Genomic DNA, 19315 nt, shown 5'->3' on the forward strand with positions numbered 1-19315 from the left:
GACTCCGGAGCACAGGGTTTATGGTTTGATTGTCGGCAGCAGCTCAGCTCAGCAGCATGTCACTCTGGGCAATAGCTCACTTAATCCCCCCAACGCCCCCCAGCACCTTGAGACCCTTAGGGATGAGTAGTTCAGTAGTTCACACTTTACAAACACTGGATTTAGATTTAGCATATGTGTCTATGAACAGAGGATCTGACAGCACTCAGTGCAGAACAATAAAGAAATCCTGAGTGACACAAGAACCATGGTTGGTCACATTAGAGCATCTCAGTAGGCGTTGATGTAAGAGCAGTGGAGTGTCATCAGCTTGCGTCCTCTTACCTTGGCAGGTGAAGCACTTGATGTGGAAGTGGTTGGTTTGCACGCGCACCACCTCGCCCTTGCAGGTGTCGTGACATCGGAAGCACTGGATGGCGCTGGAGGAGCCGCTGCTGGGGCCGTACGAGTTCTGCTGGTAGGGCACTGCTGGCAAGAAGGGGAGACTTGAGGTTAGCAATGAAGGCAGCAAGATACAATTTACTGTCCAACTTCAAAAACGTTGCTGGTTGCATTAATTAGAAAAATAAATAACACTTCCATGCAGGGGCAGATGACCTACAGGATTGTTGGAGATTTCCTGAGTGGTCCGTCCATCTAAAATCAAGGTGTTGCCACGGCAGAGTTAGCCATGTGTCACGGGCTACTGACATATGATTGACTCTGCCATGGTCATATTGGTATTTCAACAACACTGGACTGTAAGTAAATCCTCCAATTCATAGGTATGACCAAGAGACACCTTAGCTGTCACACAAGCCTATTTTTCACCCAAAATCATAATACAATATATGCATATAGACATGCATGCAGGGGCGTTTGACCAGCGATCTTCATCCATTCATCTCTTCAATTATCGTTCCAATTTTGCTTACACCAACCAAAACATACGCACTGCATTGGGCAATGGGTCAGCCCATTTCATTCATTGACTGTGAGTGACGCCATTTTGCCTGATCACTGGTGCACTCCTGTTTGTACAGGACCGCACTTGCGTACCTCACAGGCGACCCTGGACTGCTGGGGCACATGTTTATGTGAGTTTCCAACCCAAAATCTGCATCTTTGACCCAACGGTTCCCAACCCCAGAATCAGTGACTTTTTCACAGCGGATCCCTACTCCTAAGTTGTGTGTGTCTCTGTCTCAGTCACAGTGTGTTCCTGTTCCACAGTCACTGCCTCCGTCCCAGTGTCCCATCGCATTGCTGTCCTAGTCCCAGAGTAAGCAAGCCAATGTGCCCATGTCCCTGTCCCAGATGCAGCATGGCTCAACTCTGTCGCAAAGTCAATAGACCCCTCCTTTCCTTTATTTCCCAGATGTGTACTACTTTATATCAGTTCATCTTGTACCCAGATCCTCACTGCTCTGTGTGTCTGTGTGCAAAGAGAGACTCGGGAACAGCTTTTCTACTCTTTCACTTAACACACATAGGCCGTTACTTCATCTGTATACAGTGACGCTCTTAAATGTTCCTAGAATCAAGCCGGAACCCCCAAATCTTATCTGAAATAAACACAAATGCTCAGTTGCACTCCCTGCTGAACTTATCAATGGTACTGATGCATTCTGGGATGCTTCACAGCTGTCGGCACAAAATCAATTTCTCATGCATGGGCCACCTGCCAGCCATTTCGCCACATCCTTTGGAACAAGGCCAATGCAGGGACATAAACACTTTGCTTCACAGTTCACAGAGAACACAGACATTCATATTTCATTGGGAAAGGGAGAATAATGAGGAGGGGCTCACAAATGAAACGCATGTTCATACATTGAAATGAGCAGCATTGTTTCAATTACACCATGTTTTGGGCCATTAGAGAGAAATCCGTTGTACAAGAACAGACAACACCAAGAATGGGGGCCATATTATCAAGAAAGGGCGATACCTTATCGCCGATTTTATCGGCAGGAAACTGCCGTTAAATCGGCGATAATGGGCTTGATAATATGTCCTTGTGAATTCCCATAGAAGGCAGGTTCTGGTGTTAACCTGGGCTTCTATGGGAATTCACAAGGGCATATTATCAAACCCATTATCGCCGCTTTAGCGGCAGTTTCCTGCCGATAAAAGCGGCGATAATGTATCGCCCTTTCTTGAAAATATGGCCCTGTGTTCTTTGAGCCGCAGCCTCACATTACGAGTGGTGAGGCTCTGCACCCCTCAGTTTTCCAAAGCATTATGAGGGTCTCTCAGGATGAGCAAATCTCAGCCTGACAGACTCTGACCATGTCAGGGTCAGGCTGCCTGGCGCTATACATGCTTAACGCGCAGGCACCTGGCAGCATGAACCAAGCATTGTTGGGCGGAAGATTACACAGCCCTGAGGGCAGTGACTTCATGAGCTCCTCCACCTCATACCAAGAAGAAGTATCATCAACAATCAGTGCTGGGGGCTTCAGGTTTAGGCCCTGAAAAGCCCAAGGCTGACTGTCAAACAATGAGGCCGGGTGGGGGTCAGCGCATCTCACTAACCCCACCTCACTCTGAAGGTCCCCCTCTCATTGGCGGACCCATGACAAGGTTAGCCAATGAAAGAAGGTGGCAGGATCTTCTCTTTTTGCCTTCCCTCCCCAACCCCTCTAGTTCCTTTTGGTGCCTTTGTGCATCCGCTCTCGTCATCTGCTAGTCCTGCGCCATCACTGCCATGGGCCTGGGGAGTTCTTTTTGAATGTTTGGGTGCTTGTGTATGAATGTATGTGCATTTGAACACATGTGGATGGGTGTGGGTAAGTGTGTGCATGCACGTACTTGTGAATGGTGAGTCTGAAGATGTGCTCTTGTGAATGAATGGGGTGAGTGAGTTTGCTTGTGGATCGGTGGGTGCATGTATGTGTGTGAGTTGATATGCATGTGCACATATGTACCTACCGCGACCCTCGCCACTAGTTGAACATTTTTGTGCCGCCACTGGTTAAAGTCAATCTGGCAGCAGCAATACATTAAATGGACTCATCAGAACAGTGGTATACAATGCTGGCCCCTTTCTGCACAATGTGGTGCCTGACCACATAGATGGTTCAAATTTACAGATATAATAAGGGATTATTAATAATAATCAATAAGAGGTGGTCAGTGGCATACTGAAACAGCATCTCTTAAACCCCTTTATCAATACTGAAGCCAGTGTTTTAGCAAGTTTACGATGGTCCCTTGTGCAAGAAAGGAATATAAGCTGCCACATGGCTGAACATTAAAAGACAACCTTTACTGGGCGCAGTGAAACACTCACATGCCAGGGCTGGATGCCACTGCATCCCCTACACTAAAACAGTTAAACTCAGGAGTGATAGAGCGCTTCTAAAAGTGAATTTTGAGTGTATTTTCGTCATTAAGCTCTCACTCAAACGTACCCCATTAACTCGTTTTTTAACTCTGAAATATTTCTGTTCTATTTTTATACTTCTTGTTTTGTGTTCCTTATCCCTTCAATTTATTCCATTCCTAATATGGGTTTTAATGTTTAATGTTGCGCTGTTGTGTCATTCATGTCTTTCTTCAGCTCTCTTCATCCATTGGCCTGTTGTCATGCCATTCACATTTTTCCTTCAGTTCTCTTCACCCATTGGCCTGTTGTCGTGCCATTCACATTTTTTCCTCTGCCCATATCAGCGGAGGGCAGAGTGTGAGCCCACTTCAGCCATAGGCTAACTTCGCTGTGAATGATGGGCGTTCTTCTTTATCACAAAGAGCGCATCCACATGCCAAGTCATTCAATTCAATGCCAGAGACTATCAGACTGCATGCTATTTTAGATCCCCAAAAATATTTTACTTTTACCTTTGTTTTTGTTTATAACACTGAGGGCCTACAGGTCCTCCAAAAATACAGTTTTACAAAAACCATGACAAAACAAACAAGCATTGAGAATGCCAAAAAGATGGCGTCCAACTGCACAACTATTGGCTTTGCCTAGGCTTGTTTCACTGCCCTTCACTCCTTTATTTACCTTGTTTCCCCTTCTCTTTGTTCTTTGTGCCATTTGTCCCCCTCTTTTATTTGGCACAGAGTCGGCTGTACCTGTGTAACCAGCCTTATATTTTTCAAAATACATTTTTAAAAAACACACATGTACATACACACAGAGCTCTCTAGGGCCACTGCTGAATTCAAGCGTCATTCACATTTGGCTTCTGGCCAGCTTAGTCACATCATCGGGCAACATGTCAGCCCCTTTTGGTCATTTGCTTTCTTCACCGAGAGTGACAGCATTTTGCTCTTAGACATGTGCACGTCCACCTAGAAAGTAGTCCAGATCAGAGTCGTGGCTGGTGGGCCTAGGTCTGCTTTTATGTTTTCTTTAATAATAATATTTGCAGTGTTTTATTTATTTATATTTTCAATACTTTTTTTTGTTTTGCTTTTTTTGTAAATCATATGCACACAATCCTTAGGCAGCACCGTTATGTACCCCTTCTGTGCCCCGGATCTCGGAAACAGGATACTCAGCCACCCAGATCTCGTGCCGCAGGCGGCCCCAAGGCGTGCTCAGCAGGCATTAAATACAATAAATACATGGCCGCACGTGTCTGCAGCGTGTTTAGTTTGAAGTGGACATGTCGGCATGACGCTGTATTACTGCACGCTGTTACGGGCTAACCTGACCTGCACCATGTGCTGCTTTGAAATGTCATGTTGTCACACGCTGTGATACATGGTCCCCTGCAGTGATGCGCCATATGGAAAACCTCGACATGAATAGATTAGCCCCAGGTTCACTGTGCCTTACTCGCGCCCTCCTGGCCTCCCTCCACCCCGAACGAGCCCTCTGCATGACCTCACAGCCTCACGCTGTTCTATCCTTTATAGGCTCTGTTTCTGCTCCACCTTTTCCCTCCAATCCAGGGCTGGACTGGGAACCTAAAGCAACCCTGGCAATTTGTTCAGACCAGCACCCTGGGGAAGCACTGCCTGTCCCCGCATGGCTGGAAACGCTTGCTTACTGCTTTTGTTACAGGGGACCGATATTACACCACCACTGCAAAACCGGGGATGTATGTCGTTACAACGCATGCTTTTACCACGCATGCCTTTACAACGCAGGTTGTACAACGCAATTCGTGACAACGACTTGCGTTGGGGGCGCTGGATAGTGAATAGTTTAATTTACTATTCCAACTCCAGTCCCCGTGGATAGTAGGGAAGGTTTTGGATAGTAAATTAAACTATTACCTATCCTACAGTGCCCTCCAGCGCAAGTCATTGTAATGACTTGCGTTGTAAATCCTGCGTTGTAAAGGTACTGCGTGGTAAAAGTTGCGTCGTAAAGGATGTTTCCCCAAAACCGGTCCTACCCTGCCTCCCAGGGAAACACCCGATGCCCACTACAGCCAGTCCGGCCTGCTCTCTAATCCTTTTCCCCCCATTCACCACTTACTCTGTCTCTCCACTCTCTCTGTTCATCTTATCCTCGTTGTCTCTTTTCTCTAGGCCTCCATTCATAAAGTGTATAGGTTCACCCAAGGGTACCTTGGTCCTGAATAACAGGTGTTACCCAACTCAATGGTACTCAATTTATCGACCTCGGAAGGCTGAGTGGACCTGTTGGGATTAGAACCTGTGACCATGAGGTCAAACACAAGCACCCTTCAGTGAACGCATTAGTCCACTAAACCACCAGACTCTTTCTCTGTCCTTTTTCGATATTTGCATAAACCACCAATATTACTTCGTTCTGATTTCTAGAGGTCTTCAGTGGTAGAACAAAGCTTAACATGTAAAACAAACAAAAAAAGAAAAGGAAGCCCCGTGGCCAAAATGTTTTTTGTACAAGTGCGCAGCCGGTGCTTCTGAATTCTGGGACTGCAAATCCAAAGGGTGTGTAGTGTTGATTCCACCTCATGGCCCTTTCATCCAGCATTCTACACTTGCTGCCTCTTTATTTCACTCTTGCAGGTTCTTTTATATCCCTTTTCCCCTTGTCCCCGTTTCCCTTCTTTCATTTACTCTCCCTTCACATCTTTTTGTCTTTCTTCCTCTTGTTTAAAGTCCAACATTAAAAAATAAGCCCCAGCTGCCAAAAAGGCACTACTATCCATCCCCCTATCTTCAGAAACCAAGCTCCCACAGTAGACCTCTGCTCCTCACACAAGTGAAACAAGCTCAGAAAATAACTTTGCTTCAAAAGAAAACATTCATTTCCAAAGTCTATTTCACTGCACTCAGAAAGTGTTGTTGTTAAACATATAGATGACAAATCCAACATAAATGTGTCATTTTGGGACTGGCTCAGTAGGAAAAAGCAATAAATCAAATCCCAGCTGCCATAATACTGGCAAGGGTAGGACAAGGCAATGAATAACAAGTAGTGTAACAATCCAAGGACCATCTAAAAGTTCAGATGCTCTAAAAGTCGTTTGAAATCTAGGGATGAGGGAAGGTTAACATTTCCTGTGAAGCCAAGGGAAATTGGGACACATGATGCATCTCTATGTTAAGATGGGCACACTTGCACAACTTTGTCAAAAACAGGGGTCTTCCAGTGGGGGGAATGGGCAAGGTGGAACTGTCATACAGCGCCAGCTGTGAGCAACTTCAGAAATTTTTACCACTTTCATCACTGGCCCACTTTTTCCCACTGTTTTTAGTCTGGTGTATCCAACCTCTTGCATTCAGTACACAGAGAGTGGGCTTAGGGCCAGCCACTCTTGGATGGGATCCACTCACTCATTGGCTTGAGAAAGTGCCAAGCACACATTAGATCAGCACAGAGGAGTATTTTAATCTAACTGTAATGTTATTGGGTATTTGGGTGTATGTATACGCCTGCCTTCTAGAAACTGCTTCAATTTAACCTCATTTGGGACTATTTTACATCTTAAAGTACACTCAATCATCACACGTCAGTCACATTCAATTCTATATCTAATGCATGCATTGCATACAAAAAGTAAAGTTTTTAAAAAACTTTTTTTCTTTCCACTGAAGGACACATTGTTTCACTTTATGGCCAAACAAACGAATCACCAGGGACTCCAGAGAGCTGTTCCTTCAATGTTGTGCATTAGAGGAACAGGCCTTAGGTGTCCTTCTCAGCCACATTCAGCTACTGCACCTCTGATAAGATTTAGTGCGCTTGGAATTTCCCCTGCTCCTACCATTGGACTTCTCATGAAATATATATATTCACTGCATTCAGATATTCTAGCAAAGCAAATAGGTCTGGCTTAGAACTGAAAGTGCAAGACCGACATTTTGGCTTGGCAAATGCTTGTTCTCTATTGAAACTATGACAGCTTTGTACTATCCAAAGTTGGCAAAGTAAAAAAATAAATATATGTGAAGTTGCAAAATGTTCAACTTTGTGTGTTTACATATAGAATTTATCAAACCGCTCTATACGAGTAGCCTGATGAAGTAGTATGTAGCACAGTCTTCCAGCAGGTGTGGTTCCTGAAAGTCAGAGTCAGAATTCAAACAGCACTGAGGCATGGAGAGGAGATGAATCATTGTGTAAGAGCATAGCAATAGCTTGAGTCTACGCGATGTAGACTCAACAGGTGGATCAATGGACTAGTTAGATGGGTCGTACGGTCCATATCTGCCATCTCTAATTATGCAGCTATGGGCCCGATGCAGCTATGAGCCCGATGTAGGTAAATCTGATTTATTTATACAGAATTTTACCGATTCGGTAAATCAGATGTAGGAAAAAATTCGGTAATTTTTACCGAATCGGTATGATTCGGTAATTACCGAATCTGTATTTACCGATTCGGTAATTGCCATTGATTCCTATGGGCCTTGAGGCCCATAGGAATCAATGTCAATTACCAAATCGTTAAATACCGATTCGGTAAAATTACCGAATTGTCAAGGGGTACAGGGCGTCACATTGACACCCTGTTGCACCCCTTATTCTGGGTTGTGTGCCATGTATGGGCATGTATGTGTGTCACATGGCACAGGTGTACATGCACAGATGCACAGATGTGCATGTATACAGGAATTCGTTATTTACCATGAAATAGTATTTCATGGTAAATAACAAATTCTTAAGGGCCTGTGGCGCTGTTTTCAGTGCCACCTACATCTAGATTTACCGATTCGGTAAATATACCGATTCGGTATTTTACCGAATCTGTAAATTTACCGAATCTGTAAATTTTAGGCCCCCTACATTTCAAAAGACAAATACCGGTCAGTAACGGCCGAAATCGGCCATTACTGACCGGTATTTGGTGTCCTACATCAGGCCCTAAATCTTTTAATAAGCCGGCACTCCAGAATGACGTAAAGCTCTAGAGTTTCCCAATCTTTGTGCATGAGTAGCTCACCGAGTTCAGGGTTTGCTCTGCCTTCTTATGCCTACTGAGACAACATCTCCAGAAACCTACCCAGACTCTGCTCTGCTACTGAAATCTTGCCAATATGGGATATCACCCCTATTTTTGAGCACCAGGATTTATTTTTTACCATCAGGAACAAAAGAGGGCTGTAAGAGGAGGAGAAAGATGGGGTATCAGCGAGAAAGGGAAAAAGCAAGGGTGAAGAATAGCGGTGGCTGGCACAGGTAAGCACCGTGGGGCGGGGCAGGGCGCAGAAGGGGGAGAAGCCGACAGATGACGGAATAGGTGTTAAATATTTATTTAACTATACCTATTCCATCGTCTGTCAGCTTCCCCCTTACACCCCTTTCACCCCACCTCCCACCACATTTACCTGTGCCGGCTGCCGTTGGTGAAAAAGAACCTGCATGAGTTAAAGTGAGGGACTCATAGAGTATGGTGGTGGATGAAAGAGGCATGAGGTGGACCCTAAACCAGGCAGCCTTGGTATTTGACAATTTCAAAATTCAGCAAGGCTGGCAGCAGATTTCTGAGAAAAACTTTGTGCCTGGCACTTTTACTTTGACAAATTAAGCACTGAGTAGAAGTATCAAAATGAAAATTACAAGCAAGAACAGAAAGAGATACAAACACCAGAAAGTTTAAACTGGAGCTCTCTAATAATGCCACAACATTAAGAGCTCAGGGGTAAACGCAGCAGTTAAGCAAGCAGGTGGCGAATTGGATGGGCGGTACAAGTGAGCAACCAGACCACGTAACATTTGTGTTATGTCGTATTGTATTGGCATTTATCTAACGGCTACTCCCGCTGAGAAAGTATGCTTCTGTGGAGAGTAGAACAATACTCCAAGGCCCATTATTGCTACGCTTAACTTGGCTTGAGGTGGAGCAAGCTTTGGCAAAGGTCTGACTTGAAACCTGATTAAAACAGAAAAAGCCTACTGCAGTGAAAAACACACAACAAAAAGGTTGCTTCTGGAATAAAGTGCAGCTAGGATTTGAAGTATTTAGGGGCTTATTTACAAGCCCCTTGCACTGCCGTTGCGTCACTTTTAACCCCTGCGCCGCGGGGCTAATTCCCCCGCAGCGCTGGAGGGAGGGGGGGTGTGCACAGCGCCATGGTGCTTGTGACGAGCTCCGCTCGTCACGCTGAACGGTGGCGCTGTGCCCATGACAAGCTGAGCTCGTCATGACCATGCCTGTTTTTCAGAACGCTCAGCACAGCGGGGGAATTAGCCCCACGTGTGAGCGCCGCACTTGTCTTGACAAGCTCAGCTCGTCAGCAGCACAGCGCAACCGTGCCTCATGCGCACGGGACGGGTTAACATTGGAAAATGTGACATACCGGCAGTGCAAGAGACTTGTAAATAAGACCCTTAATATGCAATGATACAGATCACTTTTGAGATGTAAAATATTCATTCCTTCATGCATTGCAATGGAAACAGTCCATAGGAGCCAGACCGCAGCACCAAACAGCCAATAGCATGAGAAGTGAGAAAAACACCCCTCTGGGAGGGGCCAAAGGTCCCTCTAAAGACATTTTAAACAATTGGTATCAATAGTTCTGTGCTGCGCTGTCACTGCCAAGCCAGACCTAAAAATAAGTCATGCCTGCGTTAGCCAATCAAATTGGCCAGTAATGGCATTAAATATCCTTTTTTCTGCACAAGGAGTGTCTTACGTTCAAATCTGTAGAGCTTTAAGGCAAACATAAGAGAAACAGCAACTTGATTATTGATAATTGATGAATGTTTTAGATTCCCGATGGATGAGGAATCCTGATTTATCAATTGCAATTGTTATTGGCAAGACAAGCCGTTTAGTCCCTGAAGCAGAGTCTGAACACCTCCTTCCTTTCTAGAAATAACTTCCTTATTGCCCTAAAGAGTTAAATGAATGAGTACAGTAATCTGCAGCAGCCCCGAGGGTCAGGAGTGATCATTGTGAATTGAGCTGGTTTCCGCCGCGGCCACATCCACCCCCGCCCCTCCTTTGAAAGCTCTTTGAAGAAGAATAAACTCTACATTATATAGACTTCAGTTTATTTGAGCAGAAGTGGTAAAATCTGATTTCATTTTAATCACAGCCTATTTGTGGTAGGCAGAAATCCCAAAAATGCCTTTGTAAAAGGATAAAATGCAGAGGAAACTATTCACCGTTTATACATTGCAACGACAAACGGAATATTCTTTCACCACTTAAAACATATTTATGAAATGCTGGTATTCAATCACGTGACACGCAGAGCCCTGCGGCCGCCGTTCAGACTAAAAAGTTGATCTGTCCCATTGTACAGTTGTGGCTCGTGGGAGGGCTCCTGAGAGGTCACATTTTGGGATGTATCACCACGAGTGCTATAGGGTGGGTTTAATAGTACGGGTTGTGTGTCAGTGTCTCCCTGCCCCAGTGTGTGTGAGTGTGTGTCACTGTCTCCTGCCCCAGTGTGTGTGTGTGTCACTGTCTCCTGCCCCAGTGTGTGTGTGTGTGTGTCACTGTCTCCTGCCCCAGTGTGTGTGTGTGTCACTGTCTCCTGCCCCAGTGTGTGTGTGTGTCACTGACTCCTGCCCCACTGTGTGCCACTTTCTCCTGCCCCAGTGTGTGTGTCACTGTCTCCTGCCCCAGTATGTGTGTGTGTCACTGTCTCCTGCCCCAGTGTGTGTGTGTGGGTGTCACTGTCTCCTGCCCCAGTGTGTGTGTGTGTGTGTGTGTCACTGTCTCCTGCCCCCGTGTGTGTGTGTGTGTGTGTCACTGTCTCCTGCCCCAGTGTGTGTGTCACTGTCTCCTGCCCCAGTGTGTGTGTGTGTGTGTGTGTGTGTCACTGTCTCCTGCCCCAGTGTGTGTGTGTGTGTGTCACTGTCTCCTGCCCCAGTGTGTGTGTCACTGTCTCCTGCCCCAGTGTGTGTGTGTGTGTGTCACTGTCTCCTGCCCCAGTGTGTGTGTGTGTGTGTCACTGTCTCCTGCCCCCGTGTGTGTGTGTGTCACTGTCTCCTGCCCCAGTGTGTGTCACTGTCTCCTGCCCCAGTGTGTGTGTGTGTGTGTGTGCCACTGTCTCCTGCCCCAGTGTGTGTGTCACTGTCTCCTGCCCCAGTGTGTGTGTGTGTCACTGTCTCCTGCCCCAGTGTGTGTGTGGGTGTGTCACTGTCTCCTGCCCCAGTGTGTGTGTGTGTCACTGTCTCCTGCCCCAGTGTGTGTGTGTGTCACTGACTCCTGCCCCACTGTGTGCCACTTTCTCCTGCCCCAGTGTGTGTGTCACTGTCTCCTGCCCCAGTGTGTGTGTGGGTCACTGTCTCCTGCCCCAGTGTGTGTGTGGGTGTGTCACTGTCTCCTGCCCCAGTGTGTGTGTGTGTGTCACTGTCTCCTGCCCCAGTGTGTGTGTGTGTGTTACTGTCTCCTGCCCCAGTGTGTGTGTGTGTGTGTCACTGACTCCTGCCCCAGTGTGTGTGTGTGCCACTGTCTCCTGCCCCAGTGTGTGTGTGTGTGTCACTGTCTCCTGCCCCAGTGTGTGTGTGTGTCACTGTCTCTTGCCCCAGTGTGTGTGTGTGAAACTGACTCCTGCCCCAGTGTGTGTGTGTGTGTGTGTGTCACTGTCTCCTGCCCCAGTGTGTGTGTGTGTGTGTGTGTCACTGTCTCCTGCCCCAGTATGTGTGTGTGTCACTGTCTCCTGCCCCAGTGTGTGTGTGTGTGAGTCACTGTCTCCTGCCCCAGTGTGTGTGTGTGTGTGTGTGTGTGTCACTGTTTACTGCCCCAGTGTGTGTGTGTGTGTCACTGTCTCCTGCCCCAGTGTGTGTGTGTGTCACTGTCTCCTGCCCCAGTGTGTGTGTGTGTGTGTGTGTGTCACTGTCTCCTGCCCCAGTGTGTGTGTGTGTCACTGTCTCCTGCCCCAGTGTGTGTGTGTGTCACTGTCTCCTGCCCCAGTGTGTGTGTGTGTCACTGACTCCTGCCCCACTGTGTGCCACTTTCTCCTGCCCCAGTGTGTGTGCCACTTTCTCCTGCCCCAGTGTGTGTGTCACTGTCTCCTGCCCCAGTGTGTGTGTGTGTCACTGTCTCCTGCCCCAGTGTGTGTGTGGGTGTGTCACTGTCTCCTGCCCCAGTGTGTGTGTGTGTCACTGTCTCCTGCCCCAGTGTGTGTGTGTGTCACTGTCTCCTGCCCCAGTGTGTGTGTGTGTCACTGACTCCTGCCCCACTGTGTGCCACTTTCTCCTGCCCCAGTGTGTGTGTGTCACTGTCTCCTGCCCCAGTGTGTGTGTGTGTCACTGTCTCCTGCCCCAGTGTGTGTGTGGGTGTGTCACTGTCTCCTGCCCCAGTGTGTGTGTGTGTGTTACTGTCTCCTGCCCCAGTGTGTGTGTGTCACTGACTCCTGCCCCAGTGTGTGTCACTGTCTCCTGCCCCAGTGTGTGTGTGTGTGTGTGTCACTGTCTCCTGCCCCAGTGTGTGTGTGTGTCACTGTCTCTTGCCCCAGTGTGTGTGTGTGTCACTGACTCCTGCCCCAGTGTGTGTGTGTTTGTGTGTGTCACTGTCTCCTGCCCCAGTGTGTGTGTGTGTGTCACTGTCTCCTGCCCCAGTGTGTGTGTGTGTCACTGTCTCCTGCCCCAGTATGTGTGTGTGTCACTATCTCCTGCCCCAGTGTGTGTGTGTGTGTCACTGTCTCCTGCCCCAGTGTGTGTGTGTGTGTGTGTGTGTGTGTCACTGTCTCCTGCCCCAGTGTGTGTGTGTGTGTCACTGTCTCCTGCCCCAGTGTGTGTGTGTGTCACTGTCTCCTGCCCCAGTGTGTGTGTGTGTGTGTGTGTGTGTGTGTCACTGTCTCCTGCCCCAGTGTGTGTGTGTGTCACTGTCTCCTGCCCCAGTGTGTGTGTGTGTCACTGTCTCCTGCCCCAGTGTGTGTGTGTGTCACTGACTCCTGCCCCACTGTGTGCCACTTTCTCCTGCCCCAGTGTGTGTGTCACTGTCTCCTGCCCCAGTGTGTGTGTGTGTGTCACTGTCTCCTGCCCCAGTGTGTGTGTGTGTCACTGTCTCCTGCCCCAGTGTGTGTGTGTGTGTGTGTGTGTCACTGTCTCCTGCCCCAGTGTGTGTGTGTGTCACTGTCTCCTGCCCCAGTGTGTGTGTGTGTCACTGACTCCTGCCCCACTGTGTGCCACTTTCTCCTGCCCCAGTGTGTGTGTCACTGTCTCCTGCCCCAGTGTGTGTGTGTGTCACTGTCTCCTGCCCCAGTGTGTGTGTGGGTGTGTCACTGTCTCCTGCCCCAGTGTGTGTGTGTGTGTCACTGTCTCCTGCCCCAGTGTGTGTGTGTGTGTTACTGTCTCCTGCCCCAGTGTGTGTGTGTGTGTCACTGACTCCTGCCCCAGTGTGTGTGTGTGTGTGTGTCACTGTCTCCTGCCCCAGTGTGTGTGTGTGTGTCACTGTCTCCTGCCCCAGTGTGTGTGTCACTGTCTCTTGCCCCAGTGTGTGTGTGTGTCACTGACTCCTGCCCCAGTGTGTGTGTGTGTGTGTGTCACTGTCTCCTGCCCCAGTGTGTGTGTGTGTGTGTCACTGTCTCCTGCCCCCGTGTGTGTGTGTGTCACTGTCTCCTGCCCCAGTATGTGTGTGTGTCACTGTCTCCTGCCCCAGTGTGTGTGTGTGTGTGTCACTGACTCCTGCCCCAGTGTGTGTGTGTGTGCCACTGTCTCCTGCCCCAGTGTGTGTGTGTGTGTATGTCACTGTCTCCTGCCCCAGTGTGTGTGTGTGTCACTGTCTCTTGCCCCAGTGTGTGTGTGTGTCACTGACTCCTGCCCCAGTGTGTGTGTGTGTGTGTGTCACTGTCTCCTGCCCCAGTGTGTGTGTGTGTGTGTCACTGTCTCCTGCCCCCGTGTGTGTGTGTGTCACTGTCTCCTGCCCCTGTGTGTGTGTGTGTCACTGTCTCCTGCCCCAGTATGTGTGTGTGTCACTGTCTCCTGCCCCAGTGTGTGTGTGTGGGTGTCACTGTCTCCTGCCCCAGTGTGTGTGTGTGTGTGTGTGTCACTGTCTCCTGCCCCCGTGTGTGTGTGTGTGTGTGTCACTGTCTCCTGCCCCAGTGTGTGTGTCACTGTCTCCTGCCCCAGTGTGTGTGTGTGTGTGTGTGTGTGTCACTGTCTCCTGCCCCAGTGTGTGTGTGTGTGTGTCACTGTCTCCTGCCCCAGTGTGTGTGTCACTGTCTCCTGCCCCAGTGTGTGTGTGTGTGTGTCACTGTCTCCTGCCCCAGTGTGTGTGTGTGTGTGTCACTGTCTCCTGCCCCCGTGTGTGTGTGTGTCACTGTCTCCTGCCCCAGTGTGTGTCACTGTCTCCTGCCCCAGTGTGTGTGTGTGTGTGTGTGCCACTGTCTCCTGCCCCAGTGTGTGTGTGTGTGTGTGTCACTGTCTCCTGCCCCAGTGTGTGTGTGTGTCACTGTCTCTTGCCCCAGTGTGTGTGTGTGAAACTGACTCCTGCCCCAGTGTGTGTGTGTGTGTGTGTGTCACTGTCTCCTGCCCCAGTGTGTGTGTGTGTGTGTGTGTCACTGTCTCCTGCCCCAGTATGTGTGTGTGTCACTGTCTCCTGCCCCAGTGTGTGTGTGTGTGAGTCACTGTCTCCTGCCCCAGTGTGTGTGTGTGTGTGTGTGTGTGTCACTGTTTACTGCCCCAGTGTGTGTGTGTGTGTCACTGTCTCCTGCCCCAGTGTGTGTGTGTGTCACTGTCTCCTGCCCCAGTGTGTGTGTGTGTGTGTGTGTGTCACTGTCTCCTGCCCCAGTGTGTGTGTGTGTCACTGTCTCCTGCCCCAGTGTGTGTGTGTGTCACTGTCTCCTGCCCCAGTGTGTGTGTGTGTCACTGACTCCTGCCCCACTGTGTGCCACTTTCTCCTGCCCCAGTGTGTGTGTCACTGTCTCCTGCCCCAGTGTGTGTGTGTGTCACTGTCTCCTGCCCCAGTGTGTGTGTGGGTGTGTCACTGTCTCCTGCCCCAGTGTGTGTGTGTGTCACTGTCTCCTGCCCCAGTGTGTGTGTGTGTCACTGTCTCCTGCCCCAGTGTGTGTGTGTGTCACTGACTCCTGCCCCACTGTGTGCCACTTTCTCCTGCCCCAGTGTGTGTGTGTCACTGTCTCCTGCCCCAGTGTGTGTGTGTGTCACTGTCTCCTGCCCCAGTGTGTGTGTGGGTGTGTCACTGTCTCCTGCCCCAGTGTGTGTGTGTGTGTTACTGTCTCCTGCCCCAGTGTGTGTGTGTCACTGACTCCTGCCCCAGTGTGTGTCACTGTCTCCTGCCCCAGTGTGTGTGTGTGTGTGTGTCACTGTCTCCTGCCCCAGTGTGTGTGTGTGTCACTGTCTCTTGCCCCAGTGTGTGTGTGTGTCACTGACTCCTGCCCCAGTGTGTGTGTGTTTGTGTGTGTCACTGTCTCCTGCCCCAGTGTGTGTGTGTGTGTGTGTCACTGTCTCCTGCCCCAGTGTGTGTGTGTGTCACTGTCTCCTGCCCCAGTATGTGTGTGTGTCACTATCTCCTGCCCCAGTGTGTGTGTGTGTGTCACTGTCTCCTGCCCCAGTGTGTGTGTGTGTGTGTGTGTGTGTGTCACTGTCTCCTGCCCCAGTGTGTGTGTGTGTGTCACTGTCTCCTGCCCCAGTGTGTGTGTGTGTCACTGTCTCCTGCCCCAGTGTGTGTGTGTGTGTGTGTGTGTGTGTCACTGTCTCCTGCCCCAGTGTGTGTGTGTGTCACTGTCTCCTGCCCCAGTGTGTGTGTGTGTCACTGTCTCCTGCCCCAGTGTGTGTGTGTGTCACTGACTCCTGCCCCACTGTGTGCCACTTTCTCCTGCCCCAGTGTGTGTGTCACTGTCTCCTGCCCCAGTGTGTGTGTGTGTCACTGTCTCCTGCCCCAGTGTGTGTGTGTGTCACTGTCTCCTGCCCCAGTGTGTGTGTGTGTGTGTGTGTGTGTGTGTGTGTCACTGTCTCCTGCCCCAGTGTGTGTGTGTGTCACTGTCTCCTGCCCCAGTGTGTGTGTGTGTCACTGACTCCTGCCCCACTGTGTGCCACTTTCTCCTGCCCCAGTGTGTGTGTCACTGTCTCCTGCCCCAGTGTGTGTGTGTGTCACTGTCTCCTGCCCCAGTGTGTGTGTGGGTGTGTCACTGTCTCCTGCCCCAGTGTGTGTGTGTGTGTCACTGTCTCCTGCCCCAGTGTGTGTGTGTGTGTTACTGTCTCCTGCCCCAGTGTGTGTGTGTGTGTCACTGACTCCTGCCCCAGTGTGTGTGTGTGTGTGTGTCACTGTCTCCTGCCCCAGTGTGTTTGTGTGTGTCACTGTCTCCTGCCCCAGTGTGTGTGTCACTGTCTCTTGCCCCAGTGTGTGTGTGTGTCACTGACTCCTGCCCCAGTGTGTGTGTGTGTGTGTGTGTCACTGTCTCCTGCCCCAGTGTGTGTGTGTGTGTCACTGTCTCCTGCCCCCGTGTGTGTGTGTGTCACTGTCTCCTGCCCCAGTATGTGTGTGTGTCACTGTCTCCTGCCCCAGTGTGTGTGTGTGTGTGTCACTGACTCCTGCCCCAGTGTGTGTGTGTGTGCCACTGTCTCCTGCCCCAGTGTGTGTGTGTGTGTATGTCACTGTCTCCTGCCCCAGTGTGTGTGTGTGTCACTGTCTCTTGCCCCAGTGTGTGTGTGTGTCACTGACTCCTGCCCCAGTGTGTGTGTGTGTGTGTGTCACTGTCTCCTGCCCCAGTGTGTGTGTGTGTGTGTCACTGTCTCCTGCCCCCGTGTGTGTGTGTGTCACTGTCTCCTGCCCCTGTGTGTGTGTGTGTCACTGTCTCCTGCCCCAGTATGTGTGTGTGTCACTGTCTCCTGCCCCAGTATGTGTGTGTGGGTGTCACTGTCTCCTGCCCCAGTGTGTGTGTGTGTGTGTGTGTCACTGTCTCCTGCCCCCGTGTGTGTGTGTGTGTGTGTCACTGTCTCCTGCCCCAGTGTGTGTGTCACTGTCTCCTGCCCCAGTGTGTGTGTGTGTGTGTGTGTGTGTCACTGTCTCCTGCCCCAGTGTGTGTGTGTGTGTGTCACTGTCTCCTGCCCCAGTGTGTGTGTCACTGTCTCCTGCCCCAGTGTGTGTGTGTGTGTCACTGTCTCCTGCCCCAGTGTGTGTGTGTGTGTGTCACTGTCTCCTGCCCCCGTGTGTGTGTGTGTCACTGTCTCCTGCCCCAGTGTGTGTCACTGTCTCCTGCCCCAGTGTGTGTGTGTGTGTGTGTGTCACTGTCTCCTGCCCCAGTGTGTGTACCTCTGTCTCCTGCCCCAGTGTGTGTGTGTGTGTGTCACTGTCTTCTGCCACAGTGTGTGTGTGTGTGTGTGTCACTGTATCCTGCCCCAGTGTGTGTGTGTGTCACTGTCTCCTGCCCCAGTGTGTGTGTGTGTGTCACTGTCTCCTGCCCCAGTGTGTGTCACTGTCTCCTGCCCCAGTGTGTGCACCTCTGTCTCCTATAAATAAACACCAAAGGTATAACGATGGACCCTTCCTAGTGCCAGCACCTGACTACCTTTCACCCCAAAATAATAAATAACCCTAAAATAACTAAAGGGAATTGTGTGCACACTGACTGGCACCCATCGTTACTGTGCCTATTCCTTATGGAATCCAAATACAAGTCAAACAACCGCAAAGGTGCACCACAAAAAGCAAGAAACAGACTCAAATGTTATTAATGAACAAAAAAGAATGTTTTTCGTTAGCGAGATGTTGTTAATCTTCAAGTAGTCTTTATTTTCAATTATTCAATACAATGTACAGCCTACATTGTATTGAATAATTGAAAATAAAGACTACTTGAAGATTAACAACATCTCGCTAACGAAAAACATTCTTTTTTGTTCATTAATAACATTTGAGTCTGTTTCTTGCTTTTTGTGGTGCACCTTTGCGGTTGTTTGACCTCTGTCTCCTACCCCACTGTGTACCACTTTCTCCTCCCCCAGTGTGTGTGTCACTGTCACCTGCCCCAGTGTGTGTGTGTGTCACTGTCTCCTGCCCCACTGTGTGTGTGTGTCACTGTCTCCTGCCCCAGTGTGTGTCACTGTCTCCTGCCCCAGTGTGTGCACCTGTCTCCTACCCCACTGTGTACCACTTTCTCCTCCCCCAGTGTGTGTGTGTCACTGTCTCCTGCCCCAGTGTGTGTGTATGTGTGTGTCACTGTCTCCTGTCCCAGTGTGTGTGTGTCACCGTCTCCTGCCCCAGTGTGTGTGTATGTGTGTGTCACTGTCTCCTGCCCCAGTGTGTGTGTATGTGTGTGTCACTGTCTCCTGTCCCAGTGTGTGTGTGTCACTGTCACCTGCCCCAGTGTGTGTGTGTGTCACTGTCTCCTGCCCCAGTGTGTGTGTGTGTCACTGTCTCCTGCCCCAGTGTGTGTCACTGTCTCCTGCCCCAGTGTGTGCACCTGTCTCCTACCCCACTGTGTACCACTTTCTCCTCCCCCAGTGTGTGTGTGTCACTGTCTCCTGCCCCAGTGTGTGTGTATGTGTGTCACTGTCTCCTGTCCCAGTGTGTGTGTGTCACTGTCTCCTGCCCCAGTGTGTGTGTATGTGTGTGTCACTGTCTCCTGTCCCAGTGTGTGTGTGTCACTGTCTCCTGCCCCAGTGTGTGCACCTGTCTCCTACCCCACTGTGTACCACTTTCTCCTCCCCCAGTGTGTGTGTCACTGTCACCTGCCCCAGTGTGTGTGTGTGTCACTGTCACCTGCCCCAATGTGTGTGTGTGTCACTGTCTCCTGCGCCAGTGTGTGTGTGTGTCACTGTCTCCTGCCCCAGTGTGTGTGTAACTGTCTCCTGCGCCAGTGTGTGTGTATGTGTGTGTCACTGTCTCCTGCCCCAGTGTGTGTGTCACCGTCTCCTGCCCCAGTGTGCGAGTCATTTTCCACTATCCCTCCACAAATGTGAAATCCTCATAACTAATGCGTAAACCTGTGAAGCCTACAGATGGAAATACAATGCTATGCACTGCTGCCCTGTCTCAGCTGAGTATGCACATCTACCTGCCCTAGTATCTTAGCCGGA

General features: G+C 49.9%; 1 protein-coding gene across 6 annotated transcripts in view; it reads right to left on the reverse strand.

Annotated features, from left to right (window-relative positions):
- ABLIM3 (actin binding LIM protein family member 3) overlaps positions 1–19315 on the reverse strand; it is a 432795-nt gene that overhangs the window by 242213 nt on the left and 171267 nt on the right. For 5 of the 6 annotated variants that reach the window (XM_078652993.1, XM_078652990.1, XM_078652989.1 and 2 more), the window contains exon 2: positions 325–468. In XM_078652993.1, coding sequence (XP_078509119.1) covers positions 325–468 — 144 coding nt within the window. The remainder of the gene's footprint in view (positions 1–324; positions 469–19315) is intronic. The other variant, XM_078652988.1, reaches the window with a different exon arrangement.

Source organism: Lissotriton helveticus, chromosome 7 (assembly GCF_964261635.1).
Source record: "Lissotriton helveticus chromosome 7, aLisHel1.1, whole genome shotgun sequence".
NCBI classification, from domain to species: domain Eukaryota; kingdom Metazoa; phylum Chordata; class Amphibia; order Caudata; family Salamandridae; genus Lissotriton; species Lissotriton helveticus.